General features: G+C 71.0%; 1 protein-coding gene across 1 annotated transcript; it reads right to left on the bottom strand.

Annotated features, from left to right (window-relative positions):
• Positions 1–308: 308 nt before the first annotated feature.
• SLX9 (SLX9 ribosome biogenesis factor) lies at positions 309–8,925 on the bottom strand (the record flags this gene model as incomplete). Its single annotated transcript, XM_084231326.1, has 6 exons — positions 309–1,071; positions 1,851–1,922; positions 3,529–3,679; positions 5,624–5,692; positions 8,141–8,249; positions 8,800–8,925. The coding sequence occupies 6 exons, from the start codon at positions 8,923–8,925 to the stop codon at positions 951–953; spliced, it is 648 nt and encodes a 215-aa protein (XP_084087452.1). The 3' UTR covers positions 309–950.
• Between the last annotated feature and the right edge of the window lie 6,194 nt (positions 8,926–15,119).

The following is a 15,119-nucleotide window of genomic DNA, read 5'->3' as shown; positions in this document are numbered from 1 at the left end:
GGCTGCGGCTCCCCGCTTCCCTCCAGCACCGCCTGGGCAGCTGCCAGCTCTGCTGGGTCCCCCCGGAGGCCGGGCAAGAGCCGGCAGCCACCCCGGGGACAAGGCCCTTCTGCCCCCACCCTGCCGGCCGCAGGGGCCCGGGCGCCCCGGCAGAGGTCAGAAGCCTGAGCAGGGCTTGGGGGACGGGCGGGTGTCCCCGCCCCGGCGGTCAGCGCAGCCCTGAGGACCAGCCCACGCGTGCCAGGGTCATCCCCGCCGGGGCCGGCGCCACGCCCCACAGCCCGCCCCGACCCCAACTCTCACTTCACTGCAAAAATAGGTCTTTATTCACAGCCCCCTCGCCGGGGCCGCGCTGAAGGCGCCGTGGAGCGCAGCACCGTGCCGACCACGCCCTGCTCCCGGACGAGGTCCCGTGGGTGGACGCCAGAGGTTCTCGCCCAGGACCCAGACCTAGCGGAGGCCGAGTCCCGCCCAAGGCCGAGGCGGGCGCGCTGGCCGTCACTGCATCTGGGAGGCCCGGGCGGCAGCCTCCTGCCTCGGCCCGCAGTACGGGGCGCCCCCTGGGCTGGAGCTGCTGCTGCTGGGGCCCCTCCACGGGTGAGGCTTCTGCAGGCCCCGGCTGGAGTGGCCAACAGCAGCCCCGCTCCCGGGTGCGCAGGGGACAGCCAGGGAGCAACAGCGGGGCACAGGGGAGCTGCTGGGAGAAGGGGGTGGGGGGTGGAATGGGGCGGCCCCCCACGACAGCCCTGTGAGTACACCCGCTGGGCAAGGGTGCGGCTTCAGCTGAGCCCAGGCCACGCAGGAGCCTGGAGGCCGCACGGCTGGCAGCAGGGAGGGAGCGCCGTGGCACCGTCACTCTGGCGCAGCACAGCCCGCGGCCTCGCTGCAGCGGCGACACGGGGGCCCGCAAGCGTGTCGTCCTCGGGGCCCACGGAGCCGCCCCAGTCCAGTCAGAGCTGGGGGTTGTCCAGCTGCAGCTGCTGGGCCAGCTGCTCTCCGATGGCCAGTAGGGGGCTGGCTCTGTAGGCGGGACTGGCCAGTAGCTCCTGAAAACGCGTCGTTTCTTCCTTGCTGCAAGAGCCGAGTCAGAGTTAGCACGCCCGGGGCTGGGGAGGGCACAGGCCAGCAGGCCCTGCCTTGCTCACCCCACGCAGCCTGGACACCCAGCAGGCGGGCCAGGCCCGGGGGCCAAGGAGTCACTACAGCGAGGAGCAGGGTGTGGGTCCCACGGGACACTGGTGAAGGTCTAGCCAGGTCATGCCTGGGCTGGGCAGTGGCTCCTCTGGTCACACAGGGCCTGGAGCAGCCAAGCTCACGGTGGCACTCACAACAGGGCTGCCCCCGGGCCCCAGAAGCAGGTGACCTTGACGGGCACCACTGCTGTGGAGGAGGGGGGAGAGGGGCGGGGCTGGCCACAGCGGGGTGTGAGCCCAGGCCCCGGGGACTGCTGCTCTGTGGCCGCTGGGCCCGGGGCAGGGCAGACATGGTTGCGCTGTGACGAGGGGCATGCAGGGGGCAGGACCGTGGATGTGGGCAGGAGAGTATGGCAGGAACCAGGGAGGGGGCTCCGGGACAAGCCGGGGGTGGTGGGAGGGCTCCGGCTTCTTGACTGCAACAGGGAGACCCTCAAGTCCCCTGGATCACCGAGTGCCAGGGCCGGGCCCAAGGGCAGCGCCCAAGCACTAAAGCACTCTCTATTCTGGCAGAGGCTGCTCCCTCATGTCCTGGGGTGGGGGTCGGGGCCTCCTGACCCCCGGAAACGGGCTGTGCCCAGAGCAGGCCCCACGCAGCAGCCCCCACAGTGCAGACGGCTGGGACACGGCCACCCACCAGAGGCGGGGGATACTCACAGGAGCTGCAGCCGCTGTGCGGCGCTCATGCGGCTCAGCTCGGTGGGCCGAGGCTTGGCGCTGGCTCTGGCGCTGCGGGCAGAGAGGCGGGTCAGTGGCAGGGAGGCTGCTCGGAGCCGGCAGGGGATCCCGGACAGGGCAGGGACAGGCCGAGGCCCAACACCTCGACTGCGCCTCCCGCCAGAGGCCCCATCTTTACCCACTTTCAAACCACGACAGCGGCCCCTCCCCCCAGCAGCCGCCCCGTCTCTGACACGCCAGGCCGGGGCCTAGGGGTGGCCAGCTTGGGCCTAGGGATCTGTCCTGTGAGGGGTGCCCAGTTCCTCCGGGCACGTCCACGCTATCCAGTCCAGTCAGCCCAGGCCAAGGGCGCCCGGTCAGGGGCCGGGGCAGCCACGTCCCGCACAGCGGACCTGATGCTGGGCTGCCCGAGGGTCCTGGCCACCGAGGACCAGCTGCCTAGGGCGCCTCTTCACGGACAAGCGCGGCTGCCGCGTAGCCTCCGGTGGGCTGGCTCTGCGGTTGGCCTTGGCGCCCACTCCGTGCGGGCCTGCCCAGGGCTCAGACCCGGGGCTCCCCCCCACTTTGCCTGGGACAGACCTCAACCCGCCTCCCCACCCAGGCCCCGCCCCGGGCCTCTGCTGTGGGTTGATCTAATTCACCCCCTCACCACGAGCCAGGGTGACGGGCCTCTCCAGGCCCGTGTGTCCATCCGCAACGGACGAGCAGGCCCTGGCCAGAGACCCTGCCCCAGAGGACGGTGGGCAGGGGAGGACACGGTGGGGGGACCCTCCAGCCCGCCCGTCAGAGGCCGGGGGGTGAGAAACTGTCCCAGCGAGAGGGGCCGCGGGGGACTGACCAGAAGATCCCGACGGGGCCCGGGGAGACCGGGGCCTCCCCACACACGGGCTCGGGGCTCCCAGTGCAGCCGGCGGGCCTGGGGACACAGCCGACCCGCTGCGGCTGCCGGCCTGGGGGGCTGGGGGCTGATGTGGGGGGCCAGATACCCTTTTCGTCTGTAAAGCAGCTACCGTTAGGAAGTAACACCCATTCACGCCCCCGCGCCCCGCCGGAGCGGGCGGCCAGAGGCTCGGGGCGGGGACGGCTGGGAAGGGCCCGCACAGGCAACCACACACCCGGGGAGCCGGCAGCCAGGCAGGGGCCCCGCATTCCTCTGGGGCCTGCTGGCCGGGGATTATCCCGACCCCCCCGCTGCCCGGAGCTGGAGCACATTTTTCAGATGAGAAAACTTCACGCAGGAGACCCCAGAGCGGGGTCACATTTTTGTGCAAGCACCAGGAATGGAATCTGCTCCGCAGGCCGGGGCTCCCGGTCTGGACCACGTGCTCGAGCGCCCCCCGCCAGGCCCCTCCCGCGCTCAGCCCAGCGTCCCCAACAGGCCGCCAGCGCCTGCCCCGGCGGCCGCACAGGCAAAGCAGGTCCCCCAGGAAGGCGCAGGGAGGGGCGCCAGCCGTGACCAGGGCCCCTCGGCGGGCCTGCCTCTGCCCCGGGGGAGCTGGACCCACAGCCGGGCCCCGTGCACCAGCCCCCCAGAGACCACCCGGCCCGGGGAGACCACCGGAGGTGTGGTCGGGGGTGGGACGGTGGGAGTCGGGTCAGGACAGCCGCGTGCAGCCCGCCCCGGCCTGAGCCGCCCTCCACGCCGCTGGCCACTCACCCTCGGGTGCGCTGCCGCCGGCCGCCGGCCTCCAGCTGCAGCAGCTCGGGGAGGGCGTCCCTCAGGGGCTGCAGGTCGCCCACCACGGCCGTGGCTCTGCGCCGCTGCTCAGCCCGGCGCGCCTGCTGGGCCAGCTCCAGGGCCTGGATCTCTGGGGAAGGTGGCACGTGAGCCCAGCAAGGCCCCCTGCCGCCCCCGACACTCCTCCCGGGAAGCTGGGGGGAGGGGAGCCGCTGGAGCTACTCTCTCCCCGTAATCACAGAGGCGCTGCAGGCCTCAAGCGGGAGGCTTCTCTAGAGCAAAGACCAGGTTGGAGGCGCCCGTGGGTGGAGGGAGGGGCAGGGGAGTCAGACCCAGAGCGTCCCTGGAGGCCGGGCAGCTGCTCCTCCTGTGTGTGGTGCCTCGGGGCGCAAACAGCAGGGGGCGCGGCCAGGCGGGCAGCAGCCCAAAGGGGGCTCTCGGAGGCGGCTAGCCTGGTGGTGGGGCGGGGGCAGCGCGGCCAGGGCAGAGCCCCGGGAGGGGTGCAGAGCAGAGTGGGGCGCAGAGACAAGGCGGTGGCTGTCCAGGGCCGCGGCTGCTGTGCCAGATGGGCCCCGAGGGGCTCGGCCTTGGGGTTGGAATTCCACTTAGAAACATCTTGAAGCTGCCCACACAACACGAGCTCAGACGCGTGACCTGTGCCGGCTGCTGGCCATGTGCAGGCCTGGCCGAGGCTGACCGTGCAGGTCCCATGTCCATTTGCCCCGCCCCAGGGTCCTCAAGAGAGAAATAGACGCTGCCGAGCTGGCCAGGACGCCCTCTGCCCTGTGCGGGCACCGGGCTTGCTGGGCCCTAAGCAGCCAGACTCTGGCCGCGTCGGCACGGGGAGGCAAGGCCACCGCCACCCCCGGAGAAAGCACAGCAGGAAGGAGCCCACCAGCACCACCCCGGCCCCTCGGGGTCAGACCCTCCTGCAGCCCTATTCTCTGCAGTGGGCCGGGGCGCGGCTACCCCCACGGCACCCCGGGTCACCTGGCCGCCGCCCGGCCTATGAGCGCTTCCTCCTGGCCTGGCCCTTCCGGCTCTTAACCCTGGAGACCCACCTGACGAGCGGGTCCTACCAGCGACACCAACGCGTCTCCCAGACCTTTGCTCTGAGTCTGAGGGGCCAGGTGGGTGACGCAACCTGTTTTGCTTAAGAAAACTCTACCCTGGACCTCCCCAGTGGCGCAGCAGGTTGAGCACAGCCTGTGAAGCTGTCCGCAGCCTCTGCAGCGCGGGTTCGATACCCGGCCAGCCAGGGAGCGACCCACAGGGCGCAGCAGACCTCTCCTGTCTCCCCGCTGCTCCCCTCGCCAGTGTATTTCGTCAGTCTGCCTGTTCTGCTCCCCGCTCTGGGTCTGGCTCATCCTCTCGCCCTCTGGTGCCTCTGGCCTGTGCCCCAGCTCTTGTACAATAAATAAATAATCTTAAAAAAAAAAAAAGAAAGAAAGAAAAAGAAAACCCTGCCCGACTCCAAGTCGCGGAGCAGAGCTGGGCTGGGGTCCAGACACTCGGGCGTCCTGGTGCTGCTGCTTTACAAAGACTCTCCCTTCCTCGTCCAGCTGCTCTGGGTTCTTGTGAAGAAGCGCTGGCCTCCAAGTGTGGCCTGTGACCCGCCTCTCCCACCCCACACCCCCAGGAGGGCCAGCTGGCGCTCTAGGCCCGCCTCGCCGAGGACTGGCACCCCGTGCTTCTGGCTTAAGGTGGCATCAACACCCCGGGTCCTTTCCGTGCAGTCCCCACAGGAGAAACAACACCCCCTCAGGGACCACCCAAAAGTAACAGAAGGCAGGAAACTAATAACTGGGGAAGAAAACAGCAAGTTTCCATGAACAACGTGAACCACACGCTTCACGCCTTCCAAGAAAACCATCATCACAGACCGCGCTTTAGCTGAGCGCACAAAGCAGCGATCCCGAGTTAACCCTGTAGGCCGCAGGCCTAGGGGGGCCACGGCGAGGCACGCCCAGACCCCACTGGAGCCGCGACCTGCTGGCCAGAGAAAGCCTGCCCACCCCGTCGCCCCCACACACCCACGCACAAGGGACCCAGAGGCCTCCATGGGCCGACTTACTCTGCAGCCAGCTGGCGCGCCTCAGCCTCAGCCTCTCCTTCTTGGGCAGCACGGCCTTGGGCTCTGCACCTGGGGACGAGAGACGAGAGACACGGGTGAGAGGTGTCCGCAGGCCAGGGCCCCTGGAGAGCTCTGAAGCCCCGCCCAAGACCTGCTCTGCCCCAAAGCCACAGCCTCACAGGAGGCAGGCAGGTCTGCAGTGGCTGGGGGTCTGGGGGCCCATCCTGGCCCAGACCCTCCCGGCCCAATGCAACAGGCAGCTGCTCTTCCGGGAACTCTCAGACTCGCGCAGAGAGAGAGCAGCAGCAGGGAGCCCCGAGGGCTGCGCACCCCCAGCTTCATCCACCATCCCCGAATCTGAGGGCGGACCCAGAAGCACCCCCTCTGTCCTGAGGCTCCAGCTGCACAGGACACCGGCTCCCCCACAGCCCTGACCCAGACCCACCTCGCCACCTTCGCTCCCCAAGTTGCTCTGAGACCTGGGGTGCAGACGCAGAAGGAAAGTGAGCCCTGCCTCCGGGCCGCAGAGGGTGGAGGAGAGGCCCAAGGCGCTGCCAGCCCCGGCTCCAGGCTCTGCCGCCCCCTGCTGGGCACGGCCGCACCTGCACTGCAGCTGGGGGCCAGCCCCGGCTCAGGCAGCGCCTCTCTGCCGGGTCTCTGCCGGGAGAGGAGGCGGCACCCTGTGTCCCTGCAGCCTGGCCTCCTCCCCGGGCCAAGTCCGGGGGGGACATGCTGCCCAGCCCAGGCTGCACACCAGAGGACAGCGCGGGCTGACTTCCAGCCGCTGCCCACAAGAACCGGAGCGACAGGACTGGCAGGGGTGCTCCTGGGCCAGCCGCGCCCAAAGCTCTGCAGTCCCCCCCACCCGCCTGGGAATGAGCGGAGCGCACTCCACTCAGGGAAGATGCCACCAGCAAGCACCACAGTGCCCAGCTGGCCCTGACGTCCCAGCAAGAACGCCAGCAGGGACGCCAGCAGGAGCAGAGGTGTAGAGAGAGGCCCTGCAGCGGTGCCCCCCCACGCCCCTCCCCTGTTCCCCCAGGCAGCAGCCTTCCCAGGGCGCCATGGCCAGGCAGCTCCAGGTAGCCATGCTCTCCCTGCCCGGCGGCCTCTGAGCAGCAGCTGGTCAGCAGGTGCCGCGTGCCCCCAGAAGGCAGCACTAATGAGGCCAGAACACAGAGGGGCCCAAGTGGCCAGGTGAGCCCGGAGCTCGGGGGCACCTGGACCCCTCGGGCCACCAGGGACCTCGCTCACCCCTTGGTCCCGTCCACGTCACTGTGTGACACCTTCCACGGCCACCCCTCACCCAGAGCCCAAACAGGCGTCACAGGTAAGACGTAACGCAGGCCAGGGCGACCAGGCCAGGATCTGCTCTGCTCCCCAACCCAGGCCGCCTCTGCAGACACGCCCATCTCCTGCTGTAGGGCGTTCTGTCGCCTGAGGACGCTCCTCCCCACAGGAGATGCCCCTGGACCAGCCCACAAGCACCTCAGGTCTCCGGAGCAGCACGGGGCACCCCGGGGCTTCCCCTGAGCATCTCCAGTCCTTGCAGACAAGCATCTCAGAAGGGAAGGAAACTGAGCCCCTTCTTCTCCCCTCTAGAGGTTTTCGGCGACCCCCCCCCTTCCAACTGGGCCCACAGGCCTCAGGGCAGGCGGCAGCGCTGGAGAAGGGCGGGGCCTGCACCACACAAAGCCCACTGGGTCTGGAAGGCATCTCAACACCCCGGCACACAGGCCCCTGCGTCCAGGACACAGCTCCATGCGGAAAGTCCGGACAGCCTGGCAGCGCACCAGTGAGCAGACGGAGAAGCCTTCCTGGCCCCCCTCCTGACCAAAAGCAGACCTCAGAGAAGTGGGGGCGCACGGACTCATCCCCAGATGGCTAGTGCGGAGGCCCTGCTGAGCGCTCAGAGCACTCCCGCTCACCTGCTGCTCTGAGCTGGGCCCTGGAAAGGGTGGGGGAGGGTGGGGGAGGCCCGGTGGTCTCCCTGCCCTGCTGCGAGATAAAAATCAAAACCTCCCAGCAGCGTCACCCACAGCCTGAGGAGCACTCACAACTGGGCTGGCACCCGACACCCTGGTGGGGTGGGGGCCGAGCATGTGGGGGGCAGGAGTGGGGGTGGTGAGAGACCAGCACCAACGCACACCTCGCTCGACACAGCAAGGGGCGCCGTGCCGGACAGGGGTGCACCTGCCACTCACCAGAGGGCCCCGCACAGAGAGGGTGGCGAGACCCTAGCCCCGTGGCCAGAGAAACACCCCCGGAGACACCGGGAGGCGGCCACCCTGCTCCTCGCCACAGCACGCGGGCGCCCCACGCCCCGCAGGAGCAGCAGGCAGCAGAGGGGTGCCCAGGGAGGCTCGCCCTGCCCCTTCCCAGGTTACAGGTCTCTAAGTTCTTCTAGAAAAGAACTTCCAGAAAAGAACAGGCTGACTCAAAATTCGCCCTGAACAGAAATCACCCAAAGCCGGCAGGGGGGTGGGGTGCAGCTGCGGGCCCTGCCCCGGGCAGTACCTCTCCCGAGGGAAGCGACGCTCCGCGAGTCCAGGTCCAGCCGCTGCACCAGGGCGCCGGGCTCGATGTGGGTCCCGGCGAAGATGCCGGTGGGCTCGGGCGCCCGGGCCTGCGGGGCAGAGGAGCCGTGAGGCGGCGGGGCCGGGGCGGCCCGGCCCCAGGGCAGCGCCGAGGCGGTGGCCCCCAGGCCCCGCGGCGCCCCCGCCCCCCGATCCCCAGCCTCGCGCCCGCGCCCGCCGCCTCGCCCCCTCGCCCCGGGGCCCCGCGCACCCCCCGCCAGCCCAGGCCAGGGCCCCGCGCGGGCTCCTCGCTCCGGAGCGGCCCGGGGCAGGAGCGGCCTCCGCGGCCTCCGCGCCCGCCGGCTGCGAGGCTCCGGCTCCGGCTCCGGCTCCGGCTCCGGGCGGCCCGGCGCGGGGGCTCCGCGGCCTGGTCTGAGCGCGAACAGCGGGCCCGGCAGGCGCGGCGGCCCCGGTCCCGGCCGCGCCGCCCGCCCCGCGCCCCGCGCCCCGGCCCCGCGCCCCGGCCCCGCTCACCTGCGCCCCGCGCCCCGGCCCCGCTCACCTGCGCCCCGGCCCCGCTCACCTGCGCCCCGGCCCCGCTCACCTGCGCCCCGCGCCCCGGCCCCGCTCACCTGCGCCCCGCGCCCCGGCCCCGCTCACCTGCGCCCCGGCCCCGCCCGCCGCGGCCGGGGGCAGCGCCGCCTCCCGGGCCGGGGGCGCGGCCGGGCCCGCGGGCCTCACGGCCGCCGGGTGCACGCGCGCCCGCAGCGCCCGCACCTTGCCCATGCGGCGTCCGCCCGGCCGGCCCGCGGGAAACACGCGCCGCCGCGCGAGAGTTCCGCGCGCCGCCCCGCGCCCCACTGCGCAGGCGCCCGGGCCGGGCGGGGCGGGGCCGGGGCGGGGCCGCGCGTCATGGACACGCCCCCGGCAGGTGCGGACGGGCGCTCGGCGCAAGGCCGCCCCCTCGTGGCCGGCAGCCGGGGCCGCAGCGCGCGCCGCGGCCGGGCGGGTGGAAGGCGCGGCCCGGGGTGCCCGCGTGCGCGGCCCTGCGCCTTCCGGGCGCCGGGGGGCGGGAGCCCCGGGGCCGGCGGCGAGTCCCGGGGGTGCGCCCTGCTGGAAGGGGCGGGGCCGGAGCAGCGCCCCGTCCGCCCACGGCCTCGACCGGCCTCGGGGTGCGGGCGCGGGCAGACGCGCCAGGTCCGGCCCGCGGGGGGCCGGGGCCCGGCTCCCCCCCGCACGCTACGTGGCGGGCCGGGGCGGCCGAGGCGCAGGGACCCGGACCCGAGCCCGGCCTCCCCTTGCGAGGACCCGCAAGGCTCGGCGGCGGCGGGCGCGGAGCGGCAGGCGGGATGCGGCCCTGGGCGCCCCGGCGGCCCCCGGAGGCGGCGACGTCCCCCCCCACCCCGGCCGCGCCGACGCCCGCGCGCCTCGCCTGCCCCGCGCCTGCCCGCGGACGTGAGCCCCGCGCCTGCCCCGCGCCTGCCCGCGGACGTGAGCCCCGCGCCTGCCCCGCGCCTGCCCGCGGACGTGAGCCCGAGGCTCCCCGCAGGAGGACGCCCGCAAGACCCGCAGCCGCAGGAGCCCCAGGGGGCGCCGCCCTCCAGCCCGCGGGGCGCATTCGCCCTGCCTGGACAGACAGACCCCGCGGGCGCGGGCAGTGGTCAGAGAGCGCGCGCCCGGGCCTGTGGCCAGCAGGGGCCCCGCGCGGGCGGGCGGGAAGCGCAGGGCGGTTCTCTGTGGACCTGGGCAGCCGGGGGGGGGGAAAGCGGGATCCGCGCCTTTATTTAAAGATTTACTTATTTATGCGCACAAGAGCCGGGGTGCCGGCCAGGAGTGTGGGGAGAGAGGACTCCCCAGAGGCAGAGCGGGGAGCAGAGCAGGCAGGTCTCCTGGGATCCGCTGCTGAGGGGCGCAGCCGGGAGACAGGCGGGGTCTGCTGCGCCCTGTGGGCAGCTCCCTGGCCGGCCCGGCATGGAACTCGTGCTGCAGAGGCTGGGGTAGCTTCACAGCGCTGTGCTGAACCCCTGCACCACCAGGGAGGACCCCTCAGTGGCTTTCAATGATCTTTCTGCACCATTTGTAGTGGCAGCCAGGTGCAGGGAGGGCAGGCCGCTGAGAGGCTGGCAGGCGATTGTTCACCCTCCACTCGCTCTGGCATCCTCTCCCCCTCGCAGCTGTTCAACCGCTGCGTCCCCTGCCATCCTGTCCTCTGACGCCCTGACAGCTCAGCCTCAGCCCCAGGTGTGCCACCCACACACGCCCACACCACTCCCCAGGTGCGCCAGGCCGCGAGCCCAGCTCCCCCGCGCCTCCTGCATTCCAGGCCGCAGGTGACTGCCGCAGAGGCCAAGGGCGCAGAGGCTGGAGCGTCCTCACCCGCCCTAAGATGGTCTTTCCCCAAAATGGGCGTCCCCAGCAAATGGGGCAAGGCCTGCACCCCCCAGAACAACAGGGGGTGGACCTCAGACCCAGACCCAGCCTCACCCACACCTCCCTGAGACGCCCGGGAGGAGGCCTGGGTGACGCCGGGCTTGGGGAAGACCGTTTAGATGTGACACCTAGGGCGTGCGCCCCGGGAGGAAGGGGAGATGCCCTGGGATTCTTGAGAACTGAGATTTCCCAAGATTTCCCCCTCTGCAGGGCGCTGCCGAGAAACTGAGCAAGAAGCCACGGGCTGGGAGACGACATCTGCAGGAGACGTGTCTGGAAAAGGACTGTGATCCAAGTGCACAAAAATGAGCAGCACCTTGCTAGCTGGCATGGCTCCCCGCTTTATGGGGTTTTTTAATATTTATTTTTATTTATGTGTATAAAAACTGGGGTGCAGGGCAGAGGTTTGAGGGAGGAGAGGACTCCCCCAGAGACAGAGTGGGGAGAACAGGCAGATCCACTGAGATACACCCCTGAGGGGAGCGGCGGGGAGACGGGAGGGGTCTGCTGCACCCTGTGGGTCACTCCCTGGCCGGGGATCACACTTGCTCAGGCTGCAGCAGCGACACCTGACTGTCACCAGGGAGCCCCCTGCCCCCCGCTCTTTGAGGGAGCACAGCCCCAGTCTGTAGGAAAACCAAAGTGACCACCCCTAGCCCCATCAAGGCCTGTGGGGGTTCATAGCCCCAGGGGGGTCCAGTGGGTGTCCCCAGGCCCGGGGCTGGGGGCTTGACAGGGATCTGTGGCCCTGGGGGGCCCAGCAGGGGGAGTCCGCTGTCCTGGGGGACCCAGGGGGATCTGAGGTCCTGGGGGCCCAGCGGCCCTGGGAGCACTCCGTCGTACCTGGCATGGGCCGCACCCGTGCCTGGGGCCCCGCCAGGCTGTGCTCTCAGGGCACGAGCGCACGTGTGACGTGTGCTCCCGGGCAGGGGGGCTGCTCCTCAGCCTCACTTGAGCAGGGCGCCCGGAGCCCTGGGGGGTCTTGTCCGGACCTGGTCCTGCAGGGGAGGGAGTGTTGGGAGAGGCCCCGTGCAGCGGCAGGAAGCACAGAGCAGATCTCCAGGACCGAGCAGACGGCTGGAGGAAGAGAGGGTCCTGGGGCCCTCGGTGGCGCACGCAGGCAGGGGTGCTGGGGGTGGGGCCGGAGGCCGGCAGTCCCCCCAGCCCCCCCAAGTCTTCGCTCTTTTGGGGCTCTCGGCCTTCTCTCCTGGCCTCGCTCTCTCGCTCTGGTCTCTCTCGCGCTCTGCTCTTGCGCTCTGCTGGCGTCCCCGGGACGCCGCCCTCATAAGCCCGGTCTCAGCCCAGGTGCGCCCACTCACTCATGCCCACACCCCACTCCAGGTGCCGCCTCAGGTGCGTTCAGGGCCGCGGGATCCAGCTTCAGTCCTCGTGGCGGGAGGGCAGGAAAGCCTGGTATTCACTTACCCTCCACCCCCCCCCCAGCCTGCCCACCCTCCCGCCTCCACAGCGCAGGCCTGAAGCCCCCTGGGGGCACTGGTGGAGGGCACCTCACTTTCCGAGCTGTCCCCCCACAACACAGCAGCCGGAACCACAAAAATGTCCCACCCAGAGCGGGGGGGTCCCTCCCAGCACGTGGACCCCACACCCGCACCCAGAGTGGGGAGAGGGGCGCCGCCTTCAGAGTGAAGACAGCCCCCCTCCCCGGCCCTGCTCGCCCCTGCCCCCTGCCCAGCCGGCCGGTCCGTGTCTGTCCCGCAGCCGTGGCGCGCGCGGATGTGGCTCCTTCTTTTGCCGCCTGAGGGCGCCCGCTGCCTGTGGCTCCCGCGGGGGCCCAGCCTGGGTGAGGGCAGAGACTCTGGGGCCTCCCGGCCGCCCCGCCCCCCATGGCCCCGCAGCAGGATGGCAGCGAAGCCCAGCCCTGGCCGGAGCCACAAGGGACCTTGCTGTGTCCTCCACCAGCCTCCAGGGGACACGCTGGGCCTGAGGCCGGCCAGGGTGGGAGCACCGTTCAGGGTCTCCTGGAGGGGGCACCCTGTCCCCCGACTCTGGCCAGCCTGTCCTCCCCCTCACCCCCCCTCAGCCTGCCCAGTCTCTCTGGGGAGGCAGACTGCGGGGGGGCCCCTGCCCAGGACAAGGGGCTGGGCCTGGCGTGCTGGGCAAGGCAGGACTCGCAGGTGACAGGGAGGCGGCAAGGCAGGATCCCCCCCCACCCCAGCCCGGTGGCAGTGTGGGCCTGGGGAGACGGTGCCCCCCCCCCCCGTTCCAGGGCAACCCCCACGTGAAACAGGGTGGCCAGAGCGTGGGTGTCACCCGTGCGTAAAGGGACTTGCAAGGAGGCGGAGGGCAGGTGCACGACAGGGCGTGGAGGGAACGGACAGGAACAGCAGGGAGCCTGGGGAGTGCGTCCCTGCGTCCCTGGTCCCTGCGTCCGGCTGCTGCGGCTCCTCCCACACGCGGACGGGCAGGGAGCAGCCCAGGGCCCCGGTCCAGCAAGGGGCCCCCCACGGTGGGCCTGGCCCAGCTCCAGGTGCTGCGCCTGCCCAGGCCAGCAGCCCCCGGTGGAGGTGGAGCACGGTCTGGGCTTGGACCTCCCCCAGGAGCTCCCCAATCTGCCCGCCCTCCCCGGCTGGCCTCCCGCCCTGCCCCAGACGTTCAAGTTCAGACGCAAACCACCTGGGGGGCGGTGGGGTTTTCTGCTTTTGGAAACCCGGGATAAAAATAACCCACCCTCGGTGGGGGAGGAAATGGTGGGGGCCGTGGAGGGAGGAAGCGGCAGAAGCCTGTTGCCCAAGTCCTGTTTTCACAAGCCCCTGCGGGGCCGAAGGCCAGCCCGGCCTCCAGCCGGTCCCTGGGCCCCGTCCCTGCCGTTCCTGGGCCCGTCCCTGCACTCGCCGGCGCAGCCTCGCTCCCTCCGGGCCGGGCCCTCGACCTGGGCGCTTCCTCTGCCGCAGAGAGAAAGGGGTGAGGGCTCCCGGCCCAGCGCTGCTCAGCCCCAGTGCCCCCCTCCGGGCACGGGCTCCCTCCTGCCTCCTCAGCCTCACCCCGGCTTCACCAGCCCCTCAGGTGAAGTCTCCCCTCTCCTGCCCCTTCCGCCCTCCGCCCTCCCCAGCTTGCTCACGTGTCTGGCTGGGCTGCCCGCCCCGCACACACGCTGGGCCCGGACCCCCCACGCTTCCGGGTTTGCCGAGCGCCTTCTGAACTGCATCTCTGCACCCTGAGAGGCTGAGCCCTCACCCCACTTACGGGTGGACGGGACACCTTCCGGGAGCTGGCCGGAGGCTCCGTGGACATTGTCCAGCAGGCCCGGTGTGGGGGGCCTTCCCTGCTGCCAGCCCCCGCGTGCCGGAAACCAGACTGCTGGCTCTGGGCCGGGGGACGGAGGCCCTGAGGGGAGGAGGGAGGCGGACACTGAAACCCCCATGCCTGAGGGGTTCCTGGGGAAGAGGGGTGTCCAGAGGGGACATGGGCGGAGCGGGCCTCGGCCTGCACATGTGTCCGCGGGGAGGGAAGGCCTGGCCCACCTGATGTCAGCAAGGCCGGGGACCCAGGGGGGCAGCCCCGGCACCCACTCCTGGGGTTCCAGTGGAGCCGGGTAAGGTGCTTCGGTCTCCTCTTTGGAAGAGGAGGGCTCTTGAGACTGAAGGGGGGCCAGGAGAGAAGGTCCCGGGAAGGCGGTGGGCCCGCTCATGCCTGGTGTGGTGCTTGCCGCCCCCACCAGGGCCCCCGCCCACATGACCTGTGGCGCAGGCCTGGTGCGCCCCGACCGGGGTGTTGCTGGCAGTCAGATGTGAGCCCCCTCCCGGTGTCAGCCCCCGAGATCCAGCTCCAGAGGAATTCCAGCTCGGGCCGGCCGGGGGTCCCCAGTGCCCTGATGGCTCCCTCCCCCGCCCTCACCCCTGTAGCTCAGCTCCCGTGGCGTCCACCCATAGGCTGGCCTCTGCCTGTTTCTGTGAATAAAGTTTTATTGGCACAATCCGACTCGTGCATGTGCGGTGGCCAGAGCCACGCGCCCCCTCCCGCCTGCCCGCTGCAGACAGCCTCACGCAGCCCGCTGGGCAGTGCCAGGGCGGCGTCCAGGTGAGCAATGGCTAGGTGGGACACATGGTTCCTGGCCTCGGTGGGGACGGCAGCCACACAGCCAGGCCTTTCTGTGCACAAGCGATGCGACACCACGAGGGCCAAGCTCCTGGGGCGGACGGACGCCACCGGCCCTCACCGTGCAGACTCACAGGGGCAGGTGGTGGGGACCTTCGGGGGATTGTGAGGCTGAGGCACCCCTGGGCGGCAGTGGGGGTGATTCCAGGTAGGTCCTAGGGTCTGCCGGAGCCTGGGTCTCAGTTGGGGGAGGGGGTGAAAGTGGCCTTGCGGAGCCTGGTGTGAATGGGCCCTCCTGAGTCTCCTCCCCCTGGGGCTGGGGAGGGGCAGCTGCCCCAGGTACACCCCCAGCTTCGGGGCCCTTGGCCTTCCCCCCTCACTGCCCAGGGATGGCCAGGGCCTCAGGACGCCGCACTCCGGGAGGGGAGCGGGGAGGCTCTGGTTCCTGTCACTGGCAGGAAATCAAGGCAGAGAAGCGGCTGCTCCCCGCTCCC

Source organism: Talpa europaea (assembly GCF_964194135.1).
Source record: "Talpa europaea genome assembly, chromosome: 4".
Classification (NCBI taxonomy): Eukaryota; Metazoa; Chordata; class Mammalia; order Eulipotyphla; family Talpidae; genus Talpa; species Talpa europaea.
This window is presented reverse-complemented; position numbering and strand designations above follow the sequence as displayed.